The 11,930-nt window shown below is 47.2% G+C and overlaps 1 protein-coding gene across 2 annotated transcripts in view; it reads left to right on the top strand.

The window, feature by feature from the left end:
* The first annotated feature begins 2,116 nt into the window (after positions 1-2,116).
* The window catches only part of PRKAR1B (protein kinase cAMP-dependent type I regulatory subunit beta), a 92,739-nt gene continuing 82,925 nt past the window's right edge, over positions 2,117-11,930 (top strand). Inside the window, exons 1-2 of one of the 2 annotated variants that reach the window (XM_066198018.1) lie at positions 2,117-2,308; positions 3,122-3,326. In XM_066198018.1, coding sequence (XP_066054115.1) covers positions 3,150-3,326 — 177 coding nt within the window. In that variant the 5' untranslated portion in view covers positions 2,117-2,308; positions 3,122-3,149. The remainder of the gene's footprint in view (positions 2,309-3,121; positions 3,327-11,930) is intronic. The other variant, XM_066198017.1, reaches the window with a different exon arrangement.

Raw genomic sequence — 11,930 nt, 5'->3', positions numbered from 1 at the left:
ACAGGGAATAGGATAGGGATAGGGACGAGGAACGGAGACAGGGAACGGGACAGGGACAGGGACAGGGACAGGGACAGGGAGTGGGACAGGAACGGGGACAGGGGCAGGGACAGGGATAGGGATAGGGAACGGGACAGAGACAGGGACAAGGACAGGGAGTGGGACAGGAACGGGACAGGGAGAGCGCAGAGAGAGGGAAAGGGACAGGGACTGAAAGAGGGACAGGGATAGAGACAGAGACAGGGGACGGGACAGAGGAATGGACAGGGAGGGGGACAGAGACAGGGAACGGATCAGAGACAGGAAAAGAGACAGGGACAGGTAGCGGGACAGGGACAGAGAGAGCAGCAGGGACAGGCACAGAGCAAGGGGACAGGGACAGGGACAAGGAACGGGACAGAGACAGGGACGGGCAGAGAGAGGGGCAGGGACAGGGACAGAGCGAGGGGACAAGGAACAGTGCAAGTGCAGGCTGACCGCGGCCTCCGCTGCCCTGCGGGCGCTCCCCGGACGCCTCGGCAGAGCACGGGGCTCAGGCCGGGGTCCCGGTACCGCAGGACGGACCCGCGCTTGTGCCGGGCGGGGAGGAAGCGGAGCGAACCCGGGAGAGGCCCGCGGGTGGTGCGAGGGCTGAGGGGAACGGGGAGGCGACAGCGCCGGGGCTCCGTGCCCGGCCACTTTCACGTGTGTCACTTCCCCCGCCGTGCCTTTCTGCAGGGATCAAACAGCATGGGCAGGAAGTCGTCAGTTTCTAACAGCGTTGTATACTTTCTAGTGTTTGTTTGTATTAGCTAATGTGTCTATACGTTGTGTTTATGTTGTGCTTATGTGTACTTTACGCAACCTCACGTTCTGTGTTCTCCTCGGGTGACTGCAAGGAACAGACATCAAACCAAAAGGATTCTCAGAGTCCTTTTCTTGAGTGATCACACCGAATCTAAAGTGCAATAAACTACAGAACTAATTCAAATTATACTTTTAAAATGGCCCTGTGTTTACCAGCAGAGTTTATTCTCTTCTTGTGCTTCTCCTAGCTTGACTGCGATCTTTTGGAGTCCTGTTTCACCCTTTATTCTATGGGAACCATGAATGTGAAATTCCTGGCAACAGAAGGAATACAAGCATGCATTGGGGTATTCCTGACAGCACGTGCCGGCCCATGGCTGAATCCCAGCTGTGACCACACTCCTCATGGCCTTGCACAGAGGTGCTGCTGGGTGTGATGGCTTTGCTCTAAACACCCACGGGCAGAGCTGGTGAGCTGCCCTTCTCGGGCTGTGGGTGCTCAGCAGGGCTGGCAGGTCTGTGGCACAGACAGCACTGTCGCTGCCGTGTGCCTGCCTTGGCTCAGCAGCCTGTCCTGCACGGCCAGCTCATCACCCATGATGGGCAGGACACATGGCCAGCTCGTCCTCTGTGCCCACGCCATCCTTCCTGGCCGGGCCATGTGTCACAACCAGGCTACTACTGTCCTTCATGGCCATGCCCATCCTTCATGGTCTGGCCAGTTCACACATCCAGACAGTCCTTCGTGGCCAGGCCTGTTCTTGATGGCCAGACCATTGTCCATTGTGGCCAGGCTCGCCTTCCTTCGCTAGCCTGTCCTCAGGCTGGCGGTGCGGAGCAGCCAGGCCAGGTCCAGCCATCCCCTGCGGGTCCCTACGGTGCAGAAGTGCAGAGCGGGTCCGTGCGGTGCGGTTCGAAGCGGAGGGGTCCTTGCGGGTCGGAGCGAAGGGGTCGGTGCCGCTGGGTTCGGAGGGAAGCGGTCCGTGCCGCTCGGTTCGGAGCGGTCCGTGCCGCTCGGTTCGGAGGGGAGCGGTCCGTGCCGCTGGGTTCGTAGGGGAGCGGTCCGTGCCGCTCGGTTCGGAGCGGTGCGTGCCGCTCGGTTCGGAGGGAAGCGGTCCGTGCCGCTGGGTTCGGAGCGGTCCGTGCCGCTCGGTTCGGAGGGAAGCGGTCCGTGCCGCTGGGTTCGGAGGGAAGCGGTCCGTGCCGCTCGGTTCGGAGCGGTCCGTGCCGCTCGGTTCGGAGCGGTCCGTGCCGCCTCTCGGCGGAGGCGGCGGTGGAGGCCGCGCCCGCCGGTGAGTGACGGCGGCGGCACTTCCTGCGGGCGAGCGGCGGCGGCGGAGCCGGAGCCTTTGTGCGGGAGCGGGAGGAGGGTCCCCGCGGCGCCCCGCGGCCCCGGGCGGGCGGGCAGCAGCGGAGGCGGCGGCGGCTGCAGTGCGGATAGCGGCGGGGGAGCCGCTTCGCCCGCCTCCACCGCCGGCGAGGACAGAGGAGGCGCCGCCGCTCCGCCGGCTCCGGCCACCAGGTATTTACCGGCCCCTCCGTTCCCCGGGCCCGGCCGGGCGCGGAGCCGTGCGGCGGGGCAGGGGCAGGGACACGGACAGAGGGACACGGACAGGGACGGCGGCTGCAGATCCGCCCGGCCGGGCCCGGGGCACTTCGCCGGAGCTCGGAGCCTCCCGGGCCTGCCCCGCACAGCCCCGGCATCCACAGACCCGGGCAGAGAGGCCGGGGCCGGGGTAGAGCTGCCCTAGCGTTTTTGGGCTCGGAACACAGCGATCATAACCTCGCTGGGGGAAATAAAGAGGGTTTGGGGTTGTTCTCCCCCCAGGTCATCAAACTTCTCTTTGGGGAGCTCAGTTCCCTTCGAGGGGCTCTGCCCGCTCCTCCCCAGCTTCTCTGGGGCCGCGGAGGGTCGCTGGCTGGGAAAGGGAGAGATGCTAAAATTGCCTGAAAATCTCTGTAGCAAAAAGCTGGGCTTCTGGTGACAGGAGCGGGTCCCCACGGGGAGAGCAAAGCAAGGCTTTACGCCGTCGTTTAATAGTGTCTTTGAAACTCCTTCCCTCGTATGGTTAATTTCACCGGTTTGTTGGTTTGTTTCCAAAGATTGATCACTATCTAGGAGTTAAAATCCTCTTTGTTTACTTGGTGGGATGTTGATGATACAAAGATTTCACAGTTCAGCGTTTCCACATACAACCCCAGAACATTAAAACGTTCAAATCAATAGGTCATCAATAGGCAACAGGCAATGTTAAAATGTCTTTGCTCTTCAGATCTCTCTGACAAAGGATTGGGGAACTGTCTCATCTCTTTCTTGCACCATTTTCTTACCTAGGTCGTGTTTTCTGTTTACAAGCCTGAAGATGGCTGCTGCTGCTTCCTGCAATGTGGAAGAAGATGAGAGCCTGAAGGGATGTGAGCTCTATGTTCAGAAACACAACATCCAACAGATTTTAAAAGAATGCATTGTAAACCTCTGTATAGCAAAGCCAGACCGACCCATGAAGTTCCTCAGAGAACACTTTGAAAAATTGGAAAAGGTCAGTGATTTTCAGGTGACTTTACATTTTCCATTTATAAAATGAAAAAAAGATTTCAAATGTTTTGGTACATTTTTTTTTCGTTTGTATATTAAATGATCGCACAACTGTGAAAATGTAAACTGTTAAGAGAAAAAAGCCCCAACTCTTCATTTATGTCTACTATAACACTGGCTATAGTTTAGATTGTTTTGTGCATAACACCAAAATTATAATATCTCATCAAACTGCACTTGTCAAAAATGACTCAAACTGGTTGTGAGGCATGGCATCCTGAACTTTCATCTCTTGGAAGAACCTGCCTGTGGTTGCAAGAGATATTGTTTATTCCAGAGTCAGTTGATGAGGTTTTCCCTTTCTCCTAAAACTGACCAAAATCAGGGAACCAGCAAGTTCTCAAAATCATTGAACAGTTTGCTATTTAATTTCACTGCTCTCTCCTGTCTGCAGTGCCTGTCCCAGGATCCTCTGATAGGGGATGCATTAAGAGAGACCTCACTTACTGTGACTGTCTTCAAAAGCAGTGTAGAGTGGGGGAAACATTTTAGACCATTCCCAGACAAATTCTTTCTGAAGCCTATGGGTGTCTTTGCAGGAAGAGCACCTTGTGTGAGCAAGTGTTGTTGAAAGCTTGAGAGATAAGGTTTAGTAGTTTCTTCCTTCAGAGTGAATAATACATAAGGCTGATATATCACCAGTGATGTAAAACATTTAATACATCTCACTCTCTGCTTTTCAGATATATGTGAGTATATGCCAAATTCCTGTAGTTTCAAAAAAACGCAAATACTGCATTTTGGTGGCAGCCTGGGATGTCAGAGAGGGGTAGAAAGTACAAGATAGTTTTTAATTGTATTTGGCTATTATGTAAAAGAAACAGTCTCTTAATTCTGTATATTCTAAACTTCTGACAGCCAAGACCCATTTTGAGAGAAATGAAATTATTGAATTTTCCTTTACCGTGTTGTGAATTATTATCCATCAAAACATGCGGAATTTTGGACTTCTTGAAAAGAAGGTTAAACGCCATTCTTGAAAAAAACCCATTAAAATATGCTGTGGTATTATGGAATATGCTCCATTGCTAGAGGGATTTTTTGAGGAGTTGGGCTTTGTTGATGTTAACACAGCACACAGACCTGAGACAGGAGGGCAGCTCCCACTCCTGAGAAATTACATCTTCTTTCATGTGATCTCCTATTATTTCCCAAAGAACAGCAGGAGATACCAGAATTCTGTAGGGCATCAATCAGGATGCCAGCAGAGGAGCTGATGGATATCACTTGTCTCAAAATGGAAGATGATTTAGAAACATCAAGGCATCAACTGCAGGGAATATTGTGCTTGCTGTGGGAGGACACAATCTTGGCACTGCCTCTCTAGAGCAGCTTGGAGGCCGAGCCTGCTGAGCTTGGAGGCTTTAGGCTGCTTCTGGAGGTTTCCAGCACTGTAATTCTTGTTCCTACAGCAGTTTGACTCCCTTGTTGCCCAACCATCTCCAAGGGCTTCCTTGGGATGAATTGCACTGTGAAGGATTTTTGTGCTAGAATAATATTTTGACTTAGTTGGTTGCATGAGAACAATTGAAGGAAGACTTCTAAAGATGAAGAAGTATTTCAATAAGTTTTATCCTGGTTTTTTCACACTTGTCATGTACAGTTTGTTTGAAGAATCCTAATGGAATTGTGAATTTAGCAATTGTTCATTAGGTTTTTGTGAATGTGCAATACTGACATGGCACATTTGCTGTTAGCTCCTTTAACTTTGGTCCTGTGTAGGGAGAGGAGTGAAAATCTTTAGGTTTAAGTATGGTTTTCTAAACAAAATAATGCATTTTTCCACCTAAGTGCGGCATTTTGTGCTTATTTTCCAAACTCATTAAGATAAACAACAGGTTCCACTGAAGAGTGCAGCAGAAGAACAGTTTATCTGTCAAAAAAAACCATGTGGGAAGTTTAGAGATAAAGTGTAGGATATTTTTCAAGTGGTTAAAAAATGAGCCAGTGGAAAACAAGTAGAGCTTGATCCACATCAATGTGCTGGAGCTACCTTGGAACTGAGCAACAGAAATGAAGAATGTGTTTAATTGCTAATTCTTAACTCCATCTCATAAAATAAACTCATAAGAGCAAGATTTATTACGATATGCAAGATCAGAGCGGATCATAAATACTTTTCACGTCCTGATGACATCAGAGTTGGGTCCATTGCCTTCAGCCTGCTAGAAAATGAGAATGGGTCAGGGACTAACCCCTGACCCCACCACACTCACTGTCCCCAAGTGTCATTTTTAGGTCTAACACATCCAGGAGCAGGTTTGTTTTGGCAGGAGTTGGTAGGAGCAGCTGAGAGCAGAGCCAGGGAGTGAGGTAATGCTCTGGGGTGTGGGCTGTCCTGGGCTGAGTGTTCACCTCTGTGGCTGGGCCACTCTTTATTCACAGCATGCACATGGCCTGGGAGGTTTGTAAAGGGAGAGCATGAATAAATACTTAAGAATAAAGAGCTGGAGACTGAGGTTTGATGTTTGATTCTGAAGGAGTGCCAATGTTAGACACCCCCCCCCCCCCAATGCCTTTCAAACTGCAGCTTATTTGTATCAAGTGCAATGTAAAACCCCATAACTCTGAAAATAATTGTGGGAAAACTTTAATACACATTTTTCTGTTCACTTAATACTGGCAGGACCTGCTTAAGTTGCCAGTAATTGCTGAGAATAAGCCTACGTTTCTGTATTCCGAAGTTTGCAAGTCACTTTTATATGCTGTGACCTATGGACTTCAAGATGACATCTACTCTGATCACATTAACAGCTACTTTGTAAAAATCTGTAACATGCCCTTGAGCACAGAAAATAGTTGAAAACGGTTTAGATACTTTAGATTTAAAAACATGTGATACTTCCTTTGAACAATTTATTTTATGTTTCCCTGTGATTGTGTAGATCTTGGTGGATGGAGTGAAGAAAATCTCTCCCTTAGCGATTGCAATTGGGTTTTTTTGGAGTGAGGGAATAGATGTTAGCTAAGAAACTGTGGCATTATTTTAACAGCTGTAATTAAGTCCTGTTTACTTGAGGACCAAAGGAGGCATAGCAGAAAAAACCAGGGAACCCATATTTTGTCTCTGGTTCTTACTTTACGTGAAAAAGTTAATTACTGACAAATTATGGGCGAGGCTTTGTATTTTTAGCCATACCGAGACTGCAAAAATTTCATAGTGTCAGGCTGTTTAGTGCCACGATTACTTGATCAAAGGTGGAGTTGCCTTGCCAAGCTAAACTCAACTGTTCCGCAGCAGAGAATTAGAATAAAGAGTAGAACTAATGAAGAAAATGGCACAAAAGAAGAGGAAACTGCAGGATGTGTTCGAAATGGCTTTGCTGTGTGGGGTGTTTCAGAGCAGGGCTGGGCTGGGCTTTGCTGGCACCTTCTGGACCTGGCTCTCTGCAGGCCCCTTCTCTTGCCCTCAGCACACGCGGGAAACGCTGCTTTGCTCGAATAAAATTACCCCCAAGGGCTCGGCAGTGTTTTTTGGACGCAGGCTGATGCCGCATGTCTCAAGGTACCGCGGGAAAGGGAATTTCGGGGAATTTTGGGGGAATTTTGAGCTCGGGAATCCGCGGTTCAAAGCGGCGGCCCCGCGCGGCCCCACCTGGCGGCACTGGGCGGAACTGCACACGGGGCGGCTCTGCCGCGGGCCGGCGGGGGAGGAAAAAAGGTTTAGTACAAACCACAAACGCATCCCCTGACAGCAAAATACACTTTATTTACTCACCATAGAGAGTTTCAGAGCCACAGGTACTCGAGCATCACAATCTGAGCACCAGGCTCTTCTTCTGCGACAATAATCTCTCCCAGTATTTGTATTTTATCACAGAAAGGAGTCCTTCAATCAGTAATTTCCACCAGAACCTGTCTAAACCGATGAAATTCATTCTCAAAAGTACGGGTTATTATTATGCAAAGTATACCTCACTGCTTTCAGATAAGCTGGGGAGAGGTTATGGATTTGCAGCAAAATCACACAGAGAAAAAAATATAGAAAAAAATGCATTAACTAAGCAGTTCTGTAAAGCCTAATAATAATATTATTCAAAGCTTGCAAAGCAGTTGGGTGGTATCTCCTTGGTGGTCAGAAATGTTGGTAAAGCATTCAGGAACATACCTGAGATGCTGACAGAAGCTCAACAGTGGGAACAGCAGGGTGGCCTGGCTGTGTGACTGCACTTCTGAGCAGCAGGCTTGGGCAGCCTCTGCTCCTGCCTCTCCTGATATCAGCACTGGGAAGAGCTGCATGAAAATCAGCTCAGGTGGGACCTCTGTGGTTGACAGAGTCTGCCCCGGGCGGTGTTGTGAGAGGTGACAGTTTTCTTGGAAGAGGTAAAGGAAAATGAGGTGAATTTTTAAAACCCCCTCAGGCAAACTTTCCTGCATGCAGGAGGCTTAGGGAAGGATGGAGGATGAAGGGAATAAGAGCAGAAAGAGAAAAAAAGCTTTTCCCCTATGAAATAAAATGAGTTATAAGCAAACCCATGCTCTTATGAGCTTGTGTGGAGCATTAGAGCTGAACTCCTGTTTACTTTGTGTGTCCACAAGTGTGAGTAGCTTTCCCAGTCTCAAAGCCAAAACCCAACAAAAACAGAGTGCAGTGATGGAACACGGAGGGAATTCTGCCTGGAAGATGTCTTTCTTTCACATCTCAAGCTCCCCTGCTTTACATTCATCAGGTTACTTAATCCACTTTTATGTGGGCTTGTCTCCTCTTACACAAGCTATGTGTGCATACATTGTTATTTGGCTGCATTTTAAGAATCAGGGGTGTTGGCTATGATTCTCTTTGATTATATAAGTTTTTAAGTATCAAAAATAGGGTCTGTGTTTTGTAACATAACCTCTCACTTTGCTGTGAGGCGTATGTAGGAAAGAAGGGAAGAGGTGGTGATGGGTTGAGATGCTGATGACACTGGTGGTGGGGAAGACAAGAAGTGTGAACAAGTGGCAGGAGGTAAAACAATGGCTGTAAAGGGTCTGAGGAAGGTCAGCCATGCAGGTGGAGTGTCATCAGAGTAGGTGGATTTTTGGCAGGAGAATTCTGCCTAGATTGGAAATTGAAAACGAGCTGAGATGCAGAGAGGCAACGGAGGATGGGAAAAAAGTAATCGAAGTGGAGGATAAGTGTGGAGTGGGTAAATACCTTGGTTGGATAGTAGGGAGGGCATGTTAAAGATATCTCTTAGAAGTGCTGTAGAAGAATAGGAAGCATGTACCGGGGGAAGGCAGTGCAACAATAATTGGGATTGTGTGAATAACAAGGCTGAATGATCATAGAGATTGTCCTGGCAAAGATAAGACTGGAGAGAACATTAAGATCTCCCAGATTTTTCCTGCTTTTAGTGATGGCATCAGTCAGACCTGTACTTCCAGCAGAGCAAAGTGCTTTGCCTTTATTGGTTGCTATAAATCATCAGCCTCAAGGAGTGGTGAGGAGTGTTAGAAACCCTCCTGGATTGTGAGCATCTCTTCTGGGTCAATTCCAGTGCAAAGAGAGATTAGTTACCTGTGCATGAACCTTCCTGCGCATTTTCTGTGAATAATCCAGGTCTGTCAGTCTGAAAAGTTTATGTATGTGCTTGAGAGAAAAAAAAAAATTAGTGTGTACTTGGTAGTATTGTTTTTGAATGCAATGAATACATTATAGGAAGGAGAGCAGAGGTTCTGAGCTTTGATACCAAGTGTCTGACTTGCTTTTAGAAGTCTTCTTGGGATGGTATTGTAAGGCTGCACAGTGATTTGGAGCCTCTTTAGGTGCTTTCCTTCCTTCAGCTCATCTGAGTTTTCAGGTAGTGACAAAGCCTGAAAGGAGAGACTAGGAAAGGAAGTGAATTTCTGTTTAGAAATGCTCCAGCTGATAGGGAAGAAAACTTCTGGGTCAGGAAGTGTGTTTGTTCTTAAGCAATGATCTGAAAGGAAAGGAAAACCTAAAAAATGTCAGCATTGTGACTGCTCCACTTGCAGTGCTTAAACTCATTAAAAATTCATGGAAACATTATGTGGGGAAGATGCTGAGGACAATATGCTAAATTCCTGTGGTTTATACCTCAGCCTCTTGTAGCTGAAAGTGGATATTCAAAAGATAAGTTGGTTACTGCAGTTGTATTTATTTGTTCTTCTTTCAGTTTGGGGCAATGATCCAAGGCAGTTACACTGTCTTGCAGTCGTGCCTTCCATGTGTTTTCTCATTTGAAGGTGGACATAATTGGGCAATATGATTATGAGTTATCAGTGCTGTCCAAAGAGAGAGAGAGAGAGATCACTGGTTGTCATAACAACAAAAGATGATGAGGTGTTTTCTTGAAACTGAGTTCTGCACAAGGATTCACATCAAGCCGCATCTGAAGATCCGTGTTTGAAGAACTTCTCTTGAGACTGTTCACTCCTCCTTTCAAACATTTGCTGCATTTGTGCAGTTTTACCCCAGGATATATGGAAGACATCTCTCTGAGAGCTCAGCCCAGGACAGAACAAACACTTTTGTTTCCAAAAGGCACGCTCTAGTTCAGGAATGGGGATCCTTCCCAGACTGCAAAAGCGGCGTATGGAACAGCCAGCCAGTCAACTGCCTGCTGTTTATATAAAAGGAGTTTGTAGTGAAGAGACTTCCTTTTGAAATGAATCACACAGTAACTCACTTTTATAATCCTTTAATATCTTTCTGGCTTCTAAAATATTTGAGTTTAAGAGCATGCTTTATAGTATTAATTTCATCTCACTGAGCTTTCTTGTGTGTATAAATCTGTGCTGGGGCAGGGGAGATATTATTTATTAATTCCTTGGAAGTGGCTTTTATGCAATGTGTACTGAAGAGAGAAGAGTGTATTTTATATTCAAATGTGGCAAACTACTACTCTTCTCTCTGAGTAAATATGCTGTGTATAAAAAGAACTCTGTAAGTGCTGCACACCATTAGTTACCCAACTGCCCTCTTGTTGTACTTGCCTTTTAGTTAAATTTTAGCTGCTATTCTTCAGAAAGGTCTTTACCACCTTTCAGTTAAGCCCATGAAGAAGGTGCATTTAATTGTGTTCATTTAACATAATCAGAGACCATTAACACTGTCAGAGATAGGCAGTCGGTAATGTTATTTGAAATTTTTCAGTCATAGTTTTCATTTTTAAACACTACATATTAAATATAACTGTAATATAGAGCACACATTTGTATTTGAAATATTTTTCTTGATTGTAGTTAAGGAATCTAGAGAGAGAGAAGTAAGGAAGAAGTTGGTGAGAATGCTGAAATAGAATTTGCAGTTCTTACGCTACAGGAAAATCTAGCTGAGTAATTTTTTACGTATCTAGTGCTATTTGTATGTGAAATTAAAAAGTTTCAGTAAGGATTTAATATATCTGAAATTCTGTATTTTTGATTACAGCACTGTAGTCAACTGTATTGTGGCCTGGGAGTTTTGGGGTTGTAAGCCAAATTTAAACCCCAACTGATCTCAGAAAGAACTTGGCACTTTTTGAGGCAGGTCAAGATCTTGAAAAGTCAGATCTCTAGCCAGCCCTCTACATTTTATCTTTGAGCTTGTCCTCTAAATATTTCAGTAATGCCTTCTTCAAAACAAGAATGTGTGGCTTGTTACTTTGAGTCATGCAGCATGGGAAATACTGTTCAGTTATTTATTTCAAGTAGCAATAATGCATCAGAGACTGGTGTCAGAGGTTAATGAGAAGAGCAGTGTCAGTGACAGTGCAGGAATCGACTGGAATAAGACCAGAAAAGACAGGTGGCATGACTGGATTTGATGTAAACATCAATGGCTAAACATATATTAATCATCCATTTTTCTTGCAAGCTTGAAAGTTGTGAGCTTGTGCCAGTTTTCTGTAGTGCCCTTTTCTAGTGCCATACCTGATGAGCTGTGGATAAGTCACTTCCTCTGGCAGTGAGACCAGCTGGTGATGTTGGTGATCTGCCACTCGTGCTGGTGCTCCCAGATGCTCCCTCCTCCACTCACTCCTGTCCTAGCCCTGAATGGAAAGCCTCACTGGAAATTTCCTGTACGACAGAGGCCAGGTTCTGGCATCCCTGTTGGAGGAATGTTGGTTTATGGGCTGTGCAGAGAGCTTGGTGTTGCTGTGTTTTCTTTTGGGTAGCCTGCAGTGCTGCTGAGCTGGGGTGTCTGAAAAATACTGGGGTTGTTCAAGGTCATGGGGTGATGGCCACGGGTACATCCTCAACATGACACTGGGGCCACCAGGCTGTGGGGTTTGCCTGCACAGAGGAGATGACAGCAGATGAAGCACTGGAGCCAGCTTGCCTCCTTCCAGTGCCTGTGTCCCTCCTGCTCATGTCCTCTGGTTTCCTGTGCCAGGGAACAGAACATATGGTCCACCCCATCTCCAGTTCTCCCCTGCATTTAGGCAGGAGTGGTGAAGACTGGGATGAGCCAGCCCTGAAGGCTCTGGGGAAGCAGCAGGGGCAGGGTGTTGTGGCTGAGCAGTGCCAGGGGGTGAGAAGGAGGGCTGGGTCTGAGCAGAGCCCCTGTTCTTTTGACTGACAGACGTGAATGATACAAAGGGAATTTTACTCCTTTCTGCTT

The sequence above is a fragment of the Chamaea fasciata genome, unplaced genomic scaffold, assembly GCF_029207755.1.
Source record: "Chamaea fasciata isolate MVZ Bird 193981 ecotype frontalis unplaced genomic scaffold, bChaFas1.0.hap1 SCAF_16, whole genome shotgun sequence".
NCBI lineage: Eukaryota > Metazoa > Chordata > Aves > Passeriformes > Sylviidae > Chamaea > Chamaea fasciata.
The sequence above is the reverse complement of the archived record's forward strand: the minus strand, read 5'-3'. Positions and strand labels throughout refer to the sequence as shown.